General features: G+C 39.0%; 1 protein-coding gene across 1 annotated transcript; it reads right to left on the minus strand.

The window, feature by feature from the left end:
- Positions 1–8,000: 8,000 nt before the first annotated feature.
- LOC103699081 (uncharacterized) lies at positions 8,001–16,693 on the minus strand. The gene is made up of 3 exons (XM_039119558.3): positions 15,643–16,693; positions 8,486–8,682; positions 8,001–8,342 (listed from the first exon to the last, which is right to left on the minus strand). The coding sequence occupies exons 1-3, from the start codon at positions 16,504–16,506 to the stop codon at positions 8,222–8,224; spliced, it is 1,182 nt and encodes a 393-aa protein (XP_038975486.2). The 5' UTR covers positions 16,507–16,693; the 3' UTR covers positions 8,001–8,221.
- Positions 16,694–20,926: the final 4,233 nt, after the last annotated feature.

Here is a 20,926-nt window from a genome sequence, read left to right on the forward strand (position 1 = left end):
TCTACTACATAGACATTTCCACGTCTTATTCCTTTGAATACTAAGCTATTGTCAATTGAGTTGGTTATGATGCATAGGGATGGTTTAAACAGAACATCAAAATTCTTATCACATAATTGACTTATGCTAAGTAAGTTATGTTTAAGACCATCTACCAATCGTACATTATCAACAAAGGTTGAGGAGGTGATTTGTATTTTACCTATACCAATGATGTGACCCTGATTATTGTCTCCAAACATCACTGCACCTCCCTTTTTAGGCTCTAGGGTGAAGAATTGCTCCTTGTCACCCGTCATGTGTCTTGAGCAGCCACTATCCAAGTACCAACAGTTTTTGTCGACTTTGGCTGCAAGACACTCCTACACAAGGAAATCATACAATTTTAGGTACCCAAGTTTTCTTGGGTCCTTCATGGTTAGTTATGTTGGTTCCTTTTGGAACCCAAACCATTTTAATTTTTCTTTTAGCTTTTTCTTTTCTATGGTCACACACATTAGCTTTATGTCCTATCTTTCCACAGCAAAAACAGGTTATATTCTTAATTTTGCTTTTCCCTGCTTTCACAAAAAAATTACTAAGGAGCTTTGATGAGAGCACAAAAGTGCAATCGTCAGGCCATTTTAATTAGTATTTTAGCTAATCATTTAAAATAAAATTAACTAATTAATGTTTTATTTGTGCAAGCATCCCACATTCCATGTCCAGGTTCAACCGAGCCCAACTGTATCTGACTTATCTTAATTCCCACGGGCATCACCCTGATGGAGTCGAGTCACTACCGGCTGCCACCCACCGTTATCTCAGCCCAACTTTGATTCCAGCTCCCAATCGCGCGCATCAGAGTATCATTGATTCTGGTATAGCACCAACTTGACCCAAGCATGGCACGTTCCCCCCATCTCAGCAATCAGAGCACCATCCCACGGCCACATCTTTCCAAACTTCCATCCCAGCATCGCCCAGCCGAAGCAGAGAAGATCCTCCGCAATCGTAGCATCCCAGCTCTTCCCGGATCGTAGCCGCATCCCGACCATCCGTGATTCTGCATCCTTCCCAGCAACCAAAGAAGGAAGTCCTCATCCGTGCCTTCCTTCCGTGCACCTCCGGCTTCAGCCCCCCTTCCAGCAAGGCAGATCCCGAACCGGAATCCAAGCCGCAGATCCCTCTTCCGTGATGCCATCAACGCCACAGCATCCCCATTTCCTCCTCTTCCGGCCACAGCAAAGGATTCCCAGCATCCACGCGCGCCTTCTTCCTTCCGCGACAGCATCCCGCGTCCGTCCTCCCCCTCGATCCCGCTTCCGTGATCCAAGCACCGCGTCCGTGATCGGCCCCTCCCGGCGATCCCACGGCGTCCTCCCGTCGATCCCGCGGCATCAGCCTCCATCCCGTGATCCCAGCAACCCATGATCTCCATCTGTTGCAGCCTCTGCATCCGGACATCGCGCCCGAGCCGGATTCGGAATCCCTCTTCCGTGATTCCGCGATCCCGCACCGCGTCCGCGCCCCCCCTTCCGTGATTCCATTTCAAGTGACCCTGCGGCTATAAGAGGAGAAGAAGGAGGAGGAGGAGGGAGAGCTCGGGGTGGTGGTGGCTGGCTGGTCGAAGGAAGAAGAAGGAGTTTGGCTCCTTCGGTTTGTCTAGAAAAATAGGGGAAGAGGCGGACGTGGGAGAAAGAGAAAAAAACATTGCTCTGTTTTCAACTTCATTGAAAACAGAGCATTGAAATTTTTTTTTAGTTTTTCGGTTTGAGTTTTTTTTATTTAAGAGAGCAATGTATTTTTTTTCTGTTTTAGTTGTACTTTAGTTGAAAGTTTTTATTGAGAAGTACATTTTGAGTTTGAAAGCATATTGTTCTTATTTTTAGTTTTATTTTAGGTTTTGTTTTGAGTTTTAATTTTTGAGAGTTTATTTGGATAGAAAGTTATATTTATTCTGCAATTTTAATTTCTGTTCTGCAATCCATTAAATCCTCTTTCATGCAATCTATATTCCAGTCTACAATTTTCCTAACACTGTTTTCATCCATTTTAATTTATGTTAAAAGCTTTTCTTTAATTAGTTAAATACATAAATACTCTTTGAATCTGACTACCTGTCTTATAGTTAATTTCAATTAAAAAATAATCTCTGGTAGACTAGAGAATCCATCAACATCCTCAAAATAATGTTTTTCTTCTAGCATTCAAAAATCGATTTTTAATCCGAGTGAACGTTTTAATTTTTTAAGTAACTCCAATCGCCTCCCTGTGGATCGACCTCTTACGACCGCTATTCTTCGAGTAGAACAGGTAAGAGTAAAATTAATTTAAACTTTGTTTGTCGGTTCTAACAACGATCTGTTTAGCGTATTTTTAGTTAGACAGGAAAGGACGAACACTTTTGCTTATTCTTAGGTTTATACCCTAAACCAGCTCTATTGAACACAGTTCGTTGATTATTAAGTATCATTTCCAATTTTTCAGAACTATATGTAAACTTTTCTACAAAAGGTTTGTATTTTTCAAGTTCTTGTGCCAACTTTTGTTTTTCTGTTTTTAGTATGTTTAAGTCTTTTGTGAGATTATCTCTTATAGTTTGTTTATCGTTTTTAAGTTCTGAAATTTCCTTGGTTAGTTCTTCGTTATCTTTAATTAAGGTATTAGTTTTTTGAATTAACATTTGCTTGCTTGTTTTAAGTTCTAAATTTTCTTTAATGATAAAATCCTTATCCTTAACTAATTTATCGTATTTATGGAAGTGTGATTGATTGGTTAGTTTTAGCTCTTTATTCTTAAGATTTATTGTCTTATATTCATCCATTAATTCATTAAACGCATCATACAATTCATCAAAGGTAAAATCTAAATGCGTTTCAGATGTTACCTCATTTTCATTCGCCATAAAGCAGAGGTTGGCCTTTTCCTTTTGTTCCTCATCCGATGATGATGATGATGAATCGGAATCCGATAAGGTGGAGACGAGGACTTTCTTTTTCTTATATTTGCTGGCCTTCTTGAGCAAAGGACAGTCCGCTCTGAAATGTCCCGGCTTCTTGCATTCATAGCATCCGATTCCCTCATTTTTCCTTTTCTTACCTTTATCCTTGTAATAGGAACTCGAGGGACCTCTCCTCTGATGAAAGGACTTCTTTCGGTTGATGAATTTTCTGAACTTTCGCACGAGAAGAGCCTCATCATCATCTCCCTCATGATCTTCTTCTTCACTGCTGCTACTGCAAGATAAATCCTTGTTAGAAGAAGTAGATTTGAGAGCTATTACCTTTTTCTTATGAGAGGATTCTTCTTCGCTGTGTTGTTTCATTGTGAGCTCGTGCGTCATTAGGGATCCCATATCTCTTTTGTAGAATTGCAAGTAGAGACTCTATTGAATTCATTTCGGTCTAAAGCACAATAAAGCACATTCATTGCTTTGGCATTTAGTTGTGCCTTCCTAATATCATTGTCATCCCAATCTTTTTCAAGTTTGGGTATAGTAACACCCTCTACAAAAATTGATGGGATGTATGGTCCATTAAGTATGGTGGTCCACATCTCATAGTCTTGTGCTTGGATAAATATCCTCATCCTAGCCTTCCAATATGAGTAGTCGGTTCCATTGAAGAATGGAGGTCTATGGGTGGACTGCCCCTCAATATGAGAAGATCTAAATGGGGTTGTCATTTTGATCTTTTACTCTTTTGATAGAAGAGTTCCTGCTCTGATACCACTTGTTGCCCAAAAAGACAACCCAAGAGGGGGGGTGAATTGGGTTTTAAGTAATTATTGCAATTAAAAACTTTGTGAGTAACTAATCAAAACTTATTGCAAGTGGATTAATTAGTTACTATATGCAGTGAATGAAAGGAATGGAAGAGACAATGAAACAATCACAAACACAAGAGATTTTATAGTGGTTCGGAGCTAACCCTTGCTCCTACATCCACTCCCCAAGCTTCACTTGGGAGTTCACTATAATTCCTCGGATTACAGCCGGTTGTTTTACAAGCTCACAACCCAACTTGTTGTTTTACGAGATCACAACGAACTCGATCGGTTTTCACAGGCTCACCGACTAGAACCACCCGATTGTTTTTCTGGGATCACAATCAAACCCTTACACCATTGGTTTTAACCTCGGCTCACCAACCAACCTCTACACCCTTGATTCAATCCCCTGATTGAATCAAGTAACAAGAAAACAGTTTGTAAAGAGTACAGGAATAGCTTCTTGAAAAGCAAATATAAACAATATAACTAAAGAAGAGTTAGAAGCCCTCAAACAGATTTTTAGATTTGAGGAAAGAGGCTTCTCGAACTCTGCAATCTCCTCGTGAGTGGGATGAAGATTTGCTGTCAGATGAGGAGCCTTGAATGCGAGGAAGATGTTGGGAGGATGGACTTCAATGTACTTCTTCCTTCTTTCTCTTGTATTTACTCTAGAGAGACTTTGGTAGGTGGAAATCCCTTTTTCTTTTAATGGAGTCTCTCTTTCTTACTCTATTACTGTTCACTCTGGCTATTTAAGCCATCCCCAACGAAAACAGCCGTTAGACACACATTTATGGCCGTTCTGCACACTCTGCAACTCCTGACAAAGTGTCCGTTGGGATCGGAGTCGACTCGCTCGATCTAGAGTCGACTCGGCTGTTGCTGGAGTCGACTCATGCTTTACTGGAGTCGACTCGCCCACTGTTCAAAATTTGAAATAAAGTGCCGTCCCGTTCTGGAGTCGACTCGGCCAAACGTGGAGTCGACTCGCCAATGTCTGGAGATGACTCGGCCCTCCGGAGACGACTCGTTCTCAGGGTTCCAGAGATCTGTTTTTCTTCATTTCTTTCTCGAGTCGACTCGGATCATTGTGGAGTCGACTCGGCTCTCAGAGTCCGAAAACTGATCCTCTGTGTTTGGAGTTGAACTGCCTCTGAGTCGACTCGGATTTTGTTGGGGTCGACTCGGCTGACTTGGGAGTCGACTCGTGAGTACTTGGAGTCGGCTCGGCTCTCAGGATCCGAAAACTGTTTCTCTGTGTTTTGAAGGTGAACTGCCTCGAAGTCGACTCGGACTTTGCTGGAGTCGACTCGGCTCTCAGACACCGAAGTTGGCTCTCTGATTTTGTCTTGCATTCCTCTGAGAGTCGACTCTTGCTTCCTTAGGAGTCGACTCGCCAACCGTTGGAGTCGACTCGAGTTCTTCTGGAGTCGACTCGGTTCTCAGAGTCCAAAACGACTTCTCTGTCTTTCAGTCTGTTACTCCATGGAGTCGACTCGTATTTTGCTGGAGTCGACTCGGCAAGCATCGGAGTCGACTCTAATTCTTCAGGAGTCGACTCGGTGATAGGGTCTGAGATTTATCTTTCTGTCCTGCTGTCTGTTCTCAGTCGGAGTCGACTCATAATATGCCGGAGTCGACTCGAGCTTGTGCCAGTGCTTCTGATACACTTGGAGTCGACTCGTAATCTTCCGGAGTCGACTCGAGCTTCAGACTTTGGTTCAAATTGATTTCCATACTTAGCCAAAATGTATTGAACCAAAGCTAGAGACACTTAAACATAAATTCACAAATATTTGGCTGAAACACTAGATTGAATTCATTAGTACAAGATATACTCAAATGCTTTGAGCTCATCAAAATCAAATAGGGTTATAATCAATCACTCCACACTCACCGAATATTTTAGCACTTAAAATACAGAAAAATTCGAATTTTTAGTATGCCCCAAATTGAGTACGAAAATCACAAAATAACCGAAGTACCTAACATTCACATAAAAGGCCGAAATCTAAGACTCCAAGGACATAATAAAACTGCAACTAACTGAAAACAAGTCCAAGAACAAAAATAATCTGAACTCAAACCTACTTCAAACATGCAATACATAGATAAGGATTTGTTTAGAAACATCATGTTCAATATAAACATGACTATTTTACCCACTTATGTTACTAATTAAATAATCCAAAGCTAGGGTCCAAAACTGAGCAGCTCGCAAGCTGCTTGAGCTCGACTCGGATCCAAACTTGACTCAACTCGACTCGACTCGACTATTACCAACTTTGAGTCGATCTTGAGTAGCTCGAATAGTTTTTTGAATCAAGCTCGAGTAACAAAATATTTGACATGAAACTTGTGAGCCTAATCGACTATATATATTTTTAATAATATTATATTTATAATAATATATATTATTAATTTAATATTTTAAAATATAATATTTATTTTTAAATCTGACCTAACTTCTAACTTTTGTCTATATATTTTAATTATAACCAAGGCTCGAATTCGAGCTCAAGTTTGAGCTCGAATATTAGCTTGGTTGATATCCGAGTCGAGACAAGTCAATCTTAAGTATTGTTTTTTTTCTAATTGAGTCAACTTTAAGTTTGGATATTAAGACTGGATCGACCTCGAATTGAGTTTTGAGTCTAACTATTTTGAATCGAGTTGAGCTCAAGTCTCTAACTACTCCACTTGGCTCGGCTCAGTTGAACCTCTATCCAAAACTGTGTTGTTCCTAATTATTCTGTGTCATACGTAATTGCACTTGCATAGGAATGTAGGGTGAAACTGTCTTGGCTTATATTATTGGTTTTCTGATGTTCATTGGTCCTCAGCGTATGCATTTGAAAACATACAGTAGTGTTTTGCTTCCAAGTGGGTGATTTGCATTTCCACTTATAAGTGAATAAAGTGTACAAAAGAAATGATATAAATTTGAAAAACTCCTTAATGACATGGAGTATTTGACAACCATCTTGATTCTCTTGCAACCTTTGTCTATTTTATTGCTATCCTTAATAATATACGGAAATCATTTCTTGGCCTTTTTTGTTCATCCTTAAGTATGTTATTGTTGATAAGTAAATATGTTTTTGAAACCGACAAAATATGCTAATTAAAGTCACACGTTCATTTTGGTGCTGATATTATTTCAAATTCTTGTGTCTTACGAAATCTTTCATATGTTATTTTCTGATCTTTTGGCACTATTTCATTGCTGATATTCCATCAAAGTTGTCAGGCTACTTGATGAATCTATGGTTCCATCTACAGGTAGTACCCTGGAACCATATGTTTTGTTTCATGGCAGCCAAGTTCCCGGTCCTGGTACTGATTGCAGGGCAAATCAATTGGGAAGTGATTAACAGTTGCACATCAAACATTGTCCTGTGATTCTGATGTGTCCTGTAGCGCCAATATGGATTCTGCCACCAAACATACAGAAAGCTCTGACTGATTTGCATTAACCAAAACATTTATAGTTGCTTCTAACTGATTAGCATTAACCAAAACATTTATAGTTGCTTCTAAAGAGAAACAAGATTATTCTAAAGCCAATGCTCGAAGAAAGCTATTTATAGTACCGTGCTGTGTGTAGGAAACTATGAAAAGAATGATAGTAAAGGGGACATGCCCTTTTTAGAATCTTGCAAGTGATTCCTTTGTTAGACTCATAATTACAGAAGATGGATCATAGCACGGTAAACACCCTGATGAAGTTTCTGCAAATATACAAGAACCCCAGTCAATTGCCTGCCATGCACAGGGTAAGCAAACTAACGAAGAAGCACAACTGTCTCAAAATGAATTATTATCCAAGGCAGGATCATGCCTTATGGAAAATAGTGACGGTGACTACGTGGATGCTTCTATTCATTCTGATCCATCAGAGTATCAAAATGGGAATCCTGACAAATGGAAAATGAATAGGAATGAACTGGAGAATGTAAGTGCTTTACAAATGCCATCAAACACTTCTGAGGGAGAAATTTCACAATTATCTAGAAAGGGGAAAAATCTAGTCTCCAACATAAAAAAGAAAAATGAAGAGCAACAAAGTCCAATTTCGACCAATAAATCACATACGATCAGTCATCCCATGTAGTACATGTATAGTTTAACAAGAGCTAAACATAGTCCTCTCACATGCATCATACGACACAAACTAGTTATTAGTAATTCCAAAGCATAAACCTAACCAATGAGAGAACAAAAACCCAAGCAGTGCCATCAGCATAGAGACAATCAGTAACCTGAACCATAGACGCACGAAATCATAGCTTACAAAACTAGATAAAGCCAAACCAGATGCATACCTCTTGTCATTCTTTACATCAAAAGAGAGAACTCAGATGCCTCTAACTGGCTGTCAAGCGTTCATGCCAACTGGCACCTCAAAAGTAAACAAAACATCCACCATTACAAACATAAAACTAAGCTCCAAAAGGACTCGTGACAGTCAGCTTTTTCTGCATAACATCTCGCCAACTTCCTTCCAGTATTCAACTAATTTATGGTCTTGGGGTTTCACCTGTTCTAGCTTGCCTGCAGCAAATATGGCGTATGCATCAGCAGCATACCTGTGGAGTAGACAAGACAGCAGCAAAACATGTCAGCCCACTATGAATATTCTAGCCAGATGTTGGGGAAATTGAACAAGAAACACAAAAATAACCTCAAATAATTTGATGGAAACAAAGAGGTTAAAGTTAGATCCACTCACTTGCCAATGCCAGGGAGCTGGGTCACATGAGTCCAGTCACCTTTCAAGTAACGTTCAGAAAGATCAATGATCAACTGAGCACGCTTCCACTGCAAGCCCAGGCTCCGCAACTTATCCACCATCTGCTCCTTCAGTTTCTTGTTCACGGACTTTGCATCAGGAAACTGAAGGAAAAAACCTGGCAATACTTTTCGAACCTGCACCCGAGGTGACACGTGAATCGGCCGACGGCCATGACAAGTACAATCTATATTCATGTTCAATTTTTGTTTGGAACTTGTTTCCCTTGTCATTTTTTCCATATTAGAAAAAGACCTTTTGAAGGCTTTATTATGGGGGGCAGGGGGGATGTGGTCTCTCTACTACTCAGCATGTATATATCAGCATTTCATTCTGACCAGTCGCTAAGGAAAGAGCAGTAGCAACCTATCTAGGAATCTAGCAAGCAAGAACACTGTGCAGGGAGAGAATTAATTGAAACAAGAAAATCCAGTTCATACCCAGATATCAGGTATGTTATATATGCAGCTTATTTTCCCTCCTTTCTTTTCTTTTTTTGAACTTTTAGGTTTCCCATTAAGCCATTCAACTCTGCACCCAAGTTGTTTTCCCACTTTATCTTATCCTTTTAAGATTATGCGTTCGCCAAAGGTTCTATGATATATCTGCCCTCATCAGATTATTTCCAACAGTTGGAGTATGGTGCAGCATAAAACAGGATTTGAAGAACATTGAACATAAAGTTCCCAAAGATCTTGCCATTGGTCAATTTAGGAAGACCGAAAGAAAGGAAACAGAGCAACAGATCGGAACATTGTTTGTTTCTTCTTTTATGGTTATGCAATCACTTACAATGTGTTACTATAGTCAGAGTAACCAAATAATTTCTCAGCATCACCATTGCACTTGCATCCGATTGTAGGTTGGCTGTGGCACCATACATGCTCGCGTACTTGTATATCGAATTTGCTCCACCATGGTCAATAAGGAAGTCATGATCAATGTTGAAGGTCCGTTGTATTTACCATAGTTATGGCTATTTTCCTACTTTCCAAAGCTTTGACCTGAAGATCAAGATTGATCAGTACCAACTATTCTTCCACATGGTCATGATCAATATCATGCAAATCCGAGTGAATAAGCTTTGGCAAATACATTGCCTTCTTTTTGGGCTTTGCTATCAATTCGGATAACAATTTGTTCCCACCCTCCCTTCAATTTTCTTATAGCCTTCCTGGTTCATCAATTTGAGCAAATTAATATAGGATTCAGCTAGTAGGAAACTTCAACTTGCTTCGACATCAGCATCATCAAGATGGAACAAGCAATCCAGGGTGAGTTTTTTCATGGTTTACAACCTTCACCAAGCTTTAATTTCACAATCAAACAATAATGGAGTCAATAATACTTTGAACCATAATGTGATTACAAGAATTGAATAATTAGTGATACATCTTCTATATTAAACAATATCCTTCAAATCACATGGGTATACCTTTTATAGTTTCTTCAATTACAACATAAATAGAAAATAATCTTGAGCCATCCCCTTTTTCTAAAAAAAATACTTATATGATATATACAAAATACGTAAAATTTATTGATATCTTCAATTATTTTAGATAGTAATTTTTTAAAATATTTTAAAAGGAATGAAATAAAAGTATATCCATTTTTCATTTTATATCAAATAGAAAAAGTTAATTCTTTGTATGAAAAGAATTGATAACTAAAATGAATACCATACCCGAAGTTATATGTGGACCTCTAGAGAGTTGTTACATTCAACCTTGTCCAAATTATTGATGAGGAGTTTTTTAGACATTTGGTAAGTGGTATATGTGGCCTCATTAAAATTAACAATAATGATATAGGGACGCTTGGCCAAAGGACCTCAAGTAAATTATGTGGTCTTATTTATATCCGTAGGAAGAAGGATTAGTGTGACCTCATCCGATTTACCGATTCATCAAGGAGGATTTATATGGCATCATTGAAGAATTCATACTGCCTTGTCGGCACCGAAACTAACAAATTCCACCCAAGATGCCATAATAATCTATCCAAACTACCATAATAAGCCAAGCAATCCAAAAGGAGACCAAGCCATTATGGGAAACATTTTAAATATGGCAAGCTTCCATAGTAACCCAAGCATCATGGGAAACTTAAATTGATGCTTACTAAGTTGTATATTATTGATTCGAACCAAACCCAAAACGTTCGGGTTCAGGTGAGTCCATTTTGAATCGGCTTCATCCTTTCTTGACCCAAACTACACCCGAATGACATTAGGATTCAATCAGGTGAGAAAAAGATCCAGATCTGACCCAGATTTTTAGATCGGGTCCAATTTTCGAACCCAACCCAATTCACGAGTCTTCAAATATGGATTGAGTCAAGTCTAATCAAGTTGGCACCGTGTTGGCTCACAGGTTGACCAAAGCAACTTGAAGTTCTGATGCTAAGATAAAAATATTGAGAACATAGAAAATTAATATCATTAAAAGATAAAAACGAAATATTTCTGTTATATAATTTACAACATTTTAAGATTTAATTATAAGTCTAGAAATGACGCAATTATTGAAGAAATCTATCAAGAAATCTCAACATTTTCCCACTTTATTATTTTTGTTTACTCAGATTTTACATCATCCCTCGTGAAAGGCATCAAAGGCTATTCAATGATGCTTGATTATAAGCACTAATCTTTTGTAAATCCTCTAAGCCCACTATAAAACAACTACACACATGAATCCTATTCCGCGCTCATTCCGAAGAAAAGGAGTGGGACATCCCGGACATGATTATTGGAAATGGCTATACTAAAATCTTAATATATTTCACGTAATCTACATGTTGCATTAAACAAAGGTTACAATTATCATTGCAAATTGTACAATCTACATTCTTGTTAAAAGAGATCGTTTACATGTATCTAGTAAAAGCAATGTTCATTATGGTGAATTCAAATTGAAGTTTGTAGCATGTCAATGCTAATAATATTCAAATGTTTTTGAACTAGAGCTAAAATCTAAACATTGTTCAAAAAATTCAGAATTGCAAACATCTAAATCCTCTTTTTCAGAATTCCTAGGCCGCTTCATCGCATTTGTTCAAAACTCTAGCTCTAGGTCTTGCATCAATGCAGTATTCATTGCAAACCCAATCCATACAAAGTTTAAGATGATATCTTCTTCAATAAGAAGAAACAATTATAAAACTATGAAGGTTATCTGATGCAAAATTATTGTTACAAAGCATAATTCCAAGTATGGTCTTCCAAAGAAGAAAGATCAATCAATTACAACTAATTCTATAGTGAAATCACAAAAGGGACATCCGTCAAACCATAGGAAGGAAGATCCACATCTTTTCCACCAAAACCTACACATCCCACTTCGAAACCTTGTCCATCATAAAGTTTTGGATAGTGTCAGGCCGCCTTTTACAAGATTTGTGCATCCATCACTTTTAGGTGTGGTGAACGAACAAAATCAAACATTTTGCCAATAAGGATTGGAAAGAAAGGGATTGATAAGATTACAAGGAAAGCAAGATGTTGGTTCTAAGACCTTTCAACAAGAAACCACTTTTGATAGAAAATCTTGTCAATAGACATTGTTCTTAGACAAGCTAGTATAGGTCATCAAGAAAACATTGCTTCCAAAATCTCTTGATAACAAAGTAACATACTACTATGGATAGCGCAATCCATTCACATTGGTCCATAATGCGATGACCCAAATATATGGAGCTCCAAAACTCCCTATTTACTCTAGGCACATTGTGTTTGAGATTACAGGCATCATTTATACGTACATATATACATATATACATACAAGCATACATGCATGCATGCATGCATCCATACATGAAATGCATACATACACACATGCATGCAAGCATGTATCCATCCATCCATTTATGTGCATCATGCTTGCATGCATATAGTTTGAGCATTAGGATTTAGGGATATACCTGCTAAGTATAAGATTTTACCATAAACCTTGACAAATTAACAAATAATTCATCATCATATTTTATATACGCATGTATACATATAGATACATAGTACCAAGCTTTTAAATAATGGTGGAACAGCTTGATGTCCACCAGGAATGGGCCGAGATGGGGCGAGTCGTTTACCATCCTGAGTGTTGGTATGAAAGGTGTCTCATCCATGGAAAAAAAAATACTAGGACAAACCTATCCCGCATTATTTAAGACCTTGATACATGCATGCATGCATACATGTGTATATAAATATATACATACATATATATGCTTGTGCATGTCTTTATTTAACCATTGTTATTAAATGACTAGATCATTAATTATAGATGTTTAAATCACTTAAAAGTTGATTAGGTGATTAAATAAAGGAAATTATGCATGTCTATATGCATGAGTTGCCTTAGCTATCAAGTTAACATGAGTCATAAAACTAAGCGTGCAAGTTGACCAAAGTCACAAATTTTCCAACCTTGTTAAACAAACTAGTTACAAAAGGTGAAAGTTACATTAAAAAGAGAAACGGAGCTATTTGTTTAACTTTTAAGAGGAAAAAAAGCTTCCTTTGTTAGGTTGATTTGATTAAAGAAATATTTACACTACTTTGATGTTCAATTGTATTGAAAGTGTAGTTAGCACTTGAATGAGGTGGATTTAAAATTTGGGAGGCCTGTGTGGTGTTCTATAACATAAGATGCATTGTTATCAGGACACAGCACATGAGTGTCAAATGCCCATGTGTCATAAAGTGTCTGACATAGCAAGCTTAGAAAATTAAGGACATGGCACAAATTTCATACATATATATATGTATTTTCATATGTATATATGTTCATATGTATATATGCATGAGTGCAATGACACACACATGATACACATGTAGCACCTCACACACTAAATAAATATCAGGTCTGTTTTTGAACCACTGAGGGAAAACTTGAAGTTTCTTCTAAAATAAAGCCCAACCCTCTTGGCTCATGGTGAATCGGATCTAATAACCATTTGATCTTAAACCCACTTTCCATAAGATATGCGCTGCAGATCTTTCTACATTCTAAATCCCTAAGGATCAATAAGGTTCCTATGGCTTGCCTCCTATAGCAATGAAGGTGATAGACATGCCTATAGCAATGGGATGCCATTAAGTGTCTTGAGTAATTTTTCAAAATCAATGAATATTTAATATTGGGCTATCATGTGAGAAATAAGATTCTAATCTCAAACACGAACTAATTAGATTCGTAGCTGAGGTTAAGACCCTCAATTATATGATCGTAACTACAGATATAGAAAGCTGATGATATATGATTTGTTTGTGGCTCTATACGAACCAAAGTCAAAAGTGCAATGTAAGGAAACGATATAGACATCAGGAAAACTATTTTGTTAAGGTGATAAGGTGAAAGGGCCTGTAAGTGTACAGAATGACCTTGTGTGATATTTAGAAAATAGCCAAGGCCAACAAACATAAACATATTACCTTATTCTGTTATTATGATTGGAGGATTGCTTTGTACATAAGGTGATTCCAACTTGGGAGAAGCAATGCTACACAAACCATCTGTCCATGTTGGAAAATATGCTAGCACATCAAATTAGTAAATAGAAAGGCAAGGAAGGAGAGAGAGGAAAAAAAAGTAGCTAGAATGAGAAGGGGAAGAAAAAGAGGGAAAAGCCCACAACCACCGCCTTGCACAGCAATTGTTGACTACTATATGCCACTGTTGCATGGGCATTTCTACTACCCATATAGGAAAGAAGAAAGACAATCATATGGTGAGAACCTGATGAGAGTGATTTATGACAACATATAACTTAAGAAATAATTAGAGCTAGAAGTGGGCCGGGCCGGATTGGGCCATGCCCCTACTCGAACCTGGCCCAAATTTTTTCTCGAGCTTCGGGACAAGCTTAGACCCCAAAATTTTTGGATAATCCAGGCTCAATCCCGAGCCCGAGCCTAGCCCAAATTATCCGTTTGGGCCAAGAATAGATTCAGCCAGACCCGATTGAAATTTAATATTTCATAATATTGCTTCACAAGGCAATAATCTAGTTAAAAATTTGGCTTTCTCCTATAGCACATGTAAATGATGCATGATACATTATTCTCAGCCAATGACATACTCGAGCCCGGCCCAAAAAACAAATGGGCTCTACATTTTAAGCCCAAACTCAATTTGAATTTTGTCGGGCCTAGCCCGAAGCCCAGCCCAAGCGCATTTCCAGCCCTTTCTATACATTACCTCTACTCTTCCTAAGCAAGTTCATGTAAAGAGGCCATGCAATGGCATGTGGCAATTCATCCATGATGTGGATAAATTAGTTTCTTTTTTAGTTCTAACAATGACAACTAGTTATACATTTTCACAAGTTTCGATAGGAACTTTGCAATTGTATGTTTCCATCAAGGAAACTCCAGGTCCAGTTAACACCGACATGGGTTCGGATGATAAAATTTTGATTTTGAGAATCATGAATGGGCCGCATGAAGCAGCTAATTTGACATATTAGTGCAGCCTTAGCAGCTCTAAGGCTTCAAAATAAAATTGATATGTTTCAAGTCCCAAATCTTGCAAGATCTGAAATTCTTCTTATAAACAGGAAAAAAAAGAGAGGGGCTAAAGAAGAAAAGAAGATGGAATACAGGAGGAAAATAAGTCCAGAGAAATTAGGCAAGAATTGATGAAGGGCATCTGAGACTAGCACCTTCAGTAACATCAAGAACACCTCAAATTTCGAAAATATATTTGGCAAAATCATGCAATGGTCGTACCAAAACAAAATTAGGAGAACATGGCGATAGCACAAGCAGAACATTGGCTTGAAGAGGAGAGTGGAAGAAATAAGGTTTGATATGATGACACAAAAGTGATGTTTAAGGCAACTAGAAAGTGATGAAATTACACCCAAAATCTAGTGATAAAAATTCAAGAATGCAGACAACAAAACATCTAGGCATCTTTTCTAACGTCCCTAGGCTACTTCGTTGCTCATGTTTAAAGCCTTTTCTCAAGGTTTTCCGTCAATTTGGTACTCATTGCAAATGAACGAATAAAACTTTTTCTGTTATCTTCCTTATGCAAGCAAGGGCAACTCATCTCACCAATAAAACTTTTGGGGGAGAAAAGGGAAGCTACCTGATCGCCCGTTGTTACATTGAGCAGGATGCATATAACCAGGACCCTCCAGGGATCGAAGCAGTGTCTTTCTTGCAGGAGGTTGTGGGACGACCGCGGAGCATCCCACATATCGTGATCACTGACTCTCCTGTAGGCGTCCGAGTACTTCTCCTCGGCAGATAGCTGGATGCTGCGCCGCTTTCTCCTCCCCTTGCTGCGTTTCTGCGGCTGCCTGTTTGCATCCGTCCTGCCTTTGTTGCCCGTCGTCCTTGGCCTCTTCCTGGTGGCCGCGCCACTGGATGAGGCTTTCGCCTTCCCATTGATATCTTTCTTGACATCAACGACGACAAACCTCTCGGCAGGACAGGGGAAGAAACGGGTGACCCGTCTGACGGTGGTGGTGGAGGCGGCTGTCATCTTCCTTTTCCTATTCCTGAGAGACGGCGGTGGAGGAGGAGTGCCGGGGCTAAGGAGGTCTTCTCCCTTTCCTATTCTATCATCAACCCTTCTTCCTTTGTAGGCAAAGGATGCAATGAACTCGGCAGGCGACAGGCCGTTGAGGATGCTCGCCGGTCTTGTCATGGTGGTCTTCTTCCTATTGGTAGTGCTCTGGAGCGACGATGATGGTAGTGGTGGTGGTGGAGGAGGAGTATTGTTGTTGTTGCTGTTGTTGCTGCTGCTGTTGTTAGGGCTGAGGAGGCGCCATCCCTGTCCTACTCTTTTATCAACCCTTCCTCCTCCTCCTCCTCCTCCTCCTCCTCCGCTGCTGTTCCTCTTCCTGATACCATCGTCATGTCCTCCGCCTCCTCCTTTGTAGGCGAAGGATGCGAAGAACTCTTCAAGCGATTGGCCGTCGAAGGCAGGCTTGCTGCTGGTGGCCATGGTTTCCTATCGATCTCCTCCCCTTCTTCAGGGATTTCAGCTCGGCAATTCAATTAAAAAAGAAACGGAACGAAAGAAACAAACCGCGGCAAAACGAAACTTGAATTTGAGACCAGGCGCCGAAGAGCAAAGATAGGGCATCCCCGCTCGACCTGCCGTTACCCTCACCCTCCACCCTACGCACATACCTTCTCTTCCCCGTCTTTAAAACAAACAAATAAATAAATAAATAAATTTATTAATTTAATTTTCGACCCGATCTAACCATTTAATTCATCAAACTCACCCAGTCAAGTTGTCATGCCCCCGACTCATAAATAACTCTCCCCACAAGTATTCAAGACATCTCAATATGATATCATAATTATGCAGCAGAATCATTAATCAATAATATGCAAACTTTATTTTTTTAACTAACACAACTTACTATATTTCACAATTCTAACAATAGTTTTAAGATAAAACATCAATTTAAATAAACCCTAATCTAGAATAACTTGTGTCAGAGTTTTTCAAATCGTTCTCTCATATTGAAAACCCTTGTAGTCTAGTTCTATAAATTTGAAAAAAAAATAATAAATCGTATAATAAACTAAACAACCCAGTAAGCAATGAGCACTCTAGCTAGATAAATCAGGCAATAATATACAGAAAATAAGTATATACGCAATACTAAGATACAAATCAAATCTTTCTTAAATTCTGAAAAATTCTTTTTTCATGAATTCGAATTTTTTCAAATATTCAATTTATCTTATCGATCCTAAGCTATGACCACATGTTCTCTATGGCAGGGTCATAACACCAACTAATCTTCTTGCAGTAAGCTGCGCATCATTTTGCAGCAAAGTCCTTCAGGACCGTTAGTCTGCTGGCGGTATGTCACTAATCATCTTAAACACGACCTTTAAGACAAATCATATGCCAACGTATTTGTTAGATATATGCCCTAGAAGCCAATCTGACTGACACATTATTAATTCTGGGACATAGTTTTGTACTTGACTTTATTATTATTGAATAATAAATGGGCATCTTTTTCATTCATATTATTTATGTGTCTATGAATCGTCCAAGAAATTAATAAGATGATGATACATATTCTCAAGAGTTGAGAATTTGAGCCATGTATCATTGGTGATTAATTTCTAAATTCTCCTGATCAATGGATCATCACGAGGACGGTGATCGATCCGATGAGATCAGTGCACAGATCGCTTTCCTTATGGATGGACGAGACTCGAGTCCACAGTGTAGGGACACTGAAGTGATAGTGCAGGTGCTTGTTAGAGAACAAGGGTACTGAGCGTGACCAAGACAAGAAGTCACTTGGATGTCTATCCACTCGTCAGTGACTTGCTTGATGTTGCAATAGTGTGACTGGTCCTTTGACCTGCGGTGCTTCGGCTACTCATAGTGAGGTTATTGTAGTTTGATTGCACATATACATGGTCTCTAGTCATATAGGTCCTTGTAGTGTAGATTGGCTGCAGTAGGTTCACTGTAGGAGTAGGGTATTCACCTACATGGAATCTATCGACCTTGGTAGATGAGGAGTGATCCTATGTGATTTATAAGACTGAGTTCTAAGACCTTGGCCAGAGCAGTATATACAGTGGAGAAAGAGTTTTTCACTCTCGAACTCAAGTCGAATAAATCTAGACATATGACAGACGACGGGGTTTGACGAGTTATCCATGACCTCCGGTCTGTAGGGATCCACGATAAAAGAACTGTATCATACGATAACTGCACCTAAAGGTTCATCATTCCATTTCGCTGGGTGGCCACTACATGCTACTAGGTGTCACTGATGGATGGTGAGACTAACAGGGACCATCTTGATGGTCGATGTTGCCCAAGGTGACAAGCCAAGAGGGAGAGGGTGAATTGGTTTCTCTAAAATTTTTACTACCTTAATTGAGTTAATTGATGAGTGAGTGAAGTTAAAACAATACACAATGCAAACACACAAGAAGTATAGTGGTTCGGTGCTCTCCTAAGTACCTACGTCCACTCCCCAAGCGACCCCTTGGGAATTCACTATAATCCCTCGGATTACAGTTGGATTGTTTTCCGGGCTCACAATCCAAAAACCTTTACACTTTGGTTTTCCGGGATCACCAAAAACCTATGTTGGTTTTACGGGCTCACCAACAAACCTTCACAGTTGGTTTTACGAGTTCACCAACAAACCTACACCGTTGGTTTTACGGGCTCACCAACAAACCTTTACAAGGTGATTAAGAAGAAGAAGAAAGTTGAAACTCTTAGATGAGCAAATATAACAACTATGAGCTACAAAGAAGAGTTTAGAATATAGTTATCGCTTTGATGAGACTTCTCTCTTCTTTGTCAAGATTGCTTCACTCTTCAAGGGTTGGTGGAGCTCTTAATGTCTCTTAGAATCTGCTCAACCACTTCCTTTTGGCTCTTTGAATGAAGCACTTGATGAAGAATGCTAGGGCTTTTTCTTTCTTGAATGAGCTTTGATTGATTTGCCAAAGGATCTTTTCTCTGATGAATAGTGTTACTTTAAATACGTTTCCTTATCCATTGGTCACCCCTTATTGGTTAGATTTCAAAAATTAGCCGTTACTTGCTGTTGGGAGGTCAAAAAGTACTTCTGCAGAACTAGCCGTTATGCTTCAAAAAGTACTTCTGCAGAACTAGCCGTTATGCTTCTGCCCGTGCTGGGGTCGACCCAAACTTTCCTGGGGTCGACTCAAACCACTGTTCATCATACTTGGGGTCAACTCAACTTTCACTGGGGTCGACTCCTGCTACATTGGGGTCGGCCCTCTCAGGAAACACAGAACCTTATATTTCAGCTATTTTTCACTAGGGTCGACTCAACCCTTTTGGGGTCGACTCAAGCCATAGTGGGGTCGACTCAAGTTCCATTGGGGTCGACCCTCTCAGGGATTGCAGAGACACAATTTTGAACGACATAGCCTTAGGGTCGACTCATGTTCAGTTGGGGTCGATTCCATTGGGGTCGACTCAAGCATTCTTGGGGTCGGTTCCATCTGGGGTCGGCTCAAGGAAAGTTGGGGTCGGCCCTCTCAGTAAATTTCAGAGACTTATTTTCTTGAGGCTTGAAGCTGGGGTCGACTCAAGGTTCCTTGGGGTCGGCTCCTCTCCTGGGGTGGACTCAAGCTTACTTGGGGTCGACTCCACTACTATTCATCCGTGCCATTTTTGCAGAGGTGTGCCTGATGGTTCCATGATGTGCCAGGGTCGACTCCACCGATGTTGGGATCGACTCATTTCATACTTTGCTGCATCTTTAGGTTAGACTCATCCATACAATCAATGAAATACGTTTCAAGCAGTTTTGAATGTATGCCATGGTAGTGCTACATACTCTTAACAATTAAAATTACTATTTTGCCCTTAAGAGTATATTTCACTTGAAACTTTGCTAAATTAGAATTTATAATTTTCTATCCCTTTTCTATCACAAATTTAATCTCATTATTAATCGTTGAAAGACATCTTGATCTCATTCTTCTAATGTATCGAGAGTGTCGAACTCAGTAGTGATGTATCACGTTAACTTGTAGTGCTAATTAGATATTTCCTCAATCATTGTGTTAATCATCAAAATAACACTATCATACTCAATCTTCCCCTTTTTGATGATTACAAAACATTGAGTATAAACTGATTGATACTTATATTGAAATTAGGAGTTTTGTTTTAGAAGGAGCTCAAGTTGCTGAATTTCAGCTTTTCAAATTTGAAAGTGAAAGCTCTCCCTCTTTCATCCAAATATTGCCAATTAGAACTTTTGATTTTCTCCCCCTTTCTTTTGTATTTGGTTAAGGATGAAACTCCAAAAATTTGAGATAAAGCAAGAGTTTCAGGTTATGTATCGAGGCACGAGAAGTATGTGCCAAATTCAGAGATTTTGATTGAAAATTCAGACTTTCTTGTTTTCAAAAATTTTCATTGTTATCTCCCCCTTTTCATTGTTCATTGTTCATTGTTACATATTGCTCCCCCTTGAGTGAATATTATTTCTTTCTATAATTTTTAAACTTATTTCTCCCTTTACATCGCAACTTCCTTCTTTTCTTACTTCTCCCCCTTTTTGTTATCATCAAACAAGTGTATGGCAATAGATAAGTAGAAGCAATAAATGATAAACATTCAAATTTCATTGAGTAAAATGGAACATTGTAGTACATTAAAGCCAAAAGTACAATGTTCTAAAATTAAGGTTCAAAGTACATCAACCAAGTAAAATGCATATAAGAACTAGATAAATCCTAGGCACTAGTCATGATGGACTCCTATAGTGCTAACATCAGGCCTAGGGGGAATTTAAGGGCTGTGATCTAGTCCTCATCCTCCTAGCATAAGTGGCGAGGGGAGGTCGAGCCTGACGGGACTGAATCTGGTGTGGACCTTGCTG

The sequence above is a fragment of the Phoenix dactylifera genome, chromosome 10 (genome assembly GCF_051530095.1).
Source record: "Phoenix dactylifera cultivar Ajwa chromosome 10, Ajwa_hap1_PhDact_Kaust_v1.1, whole genome shotgun sequence".
In the NCBI taxonomy this organism is placed as follows: domain Eukaryota; kingdom Viridiplantae; phylum Streptophyta; class Magnoliopsida; order Arecales; family Arecaceae; genus Phoenix; species Phoenix dactylifera.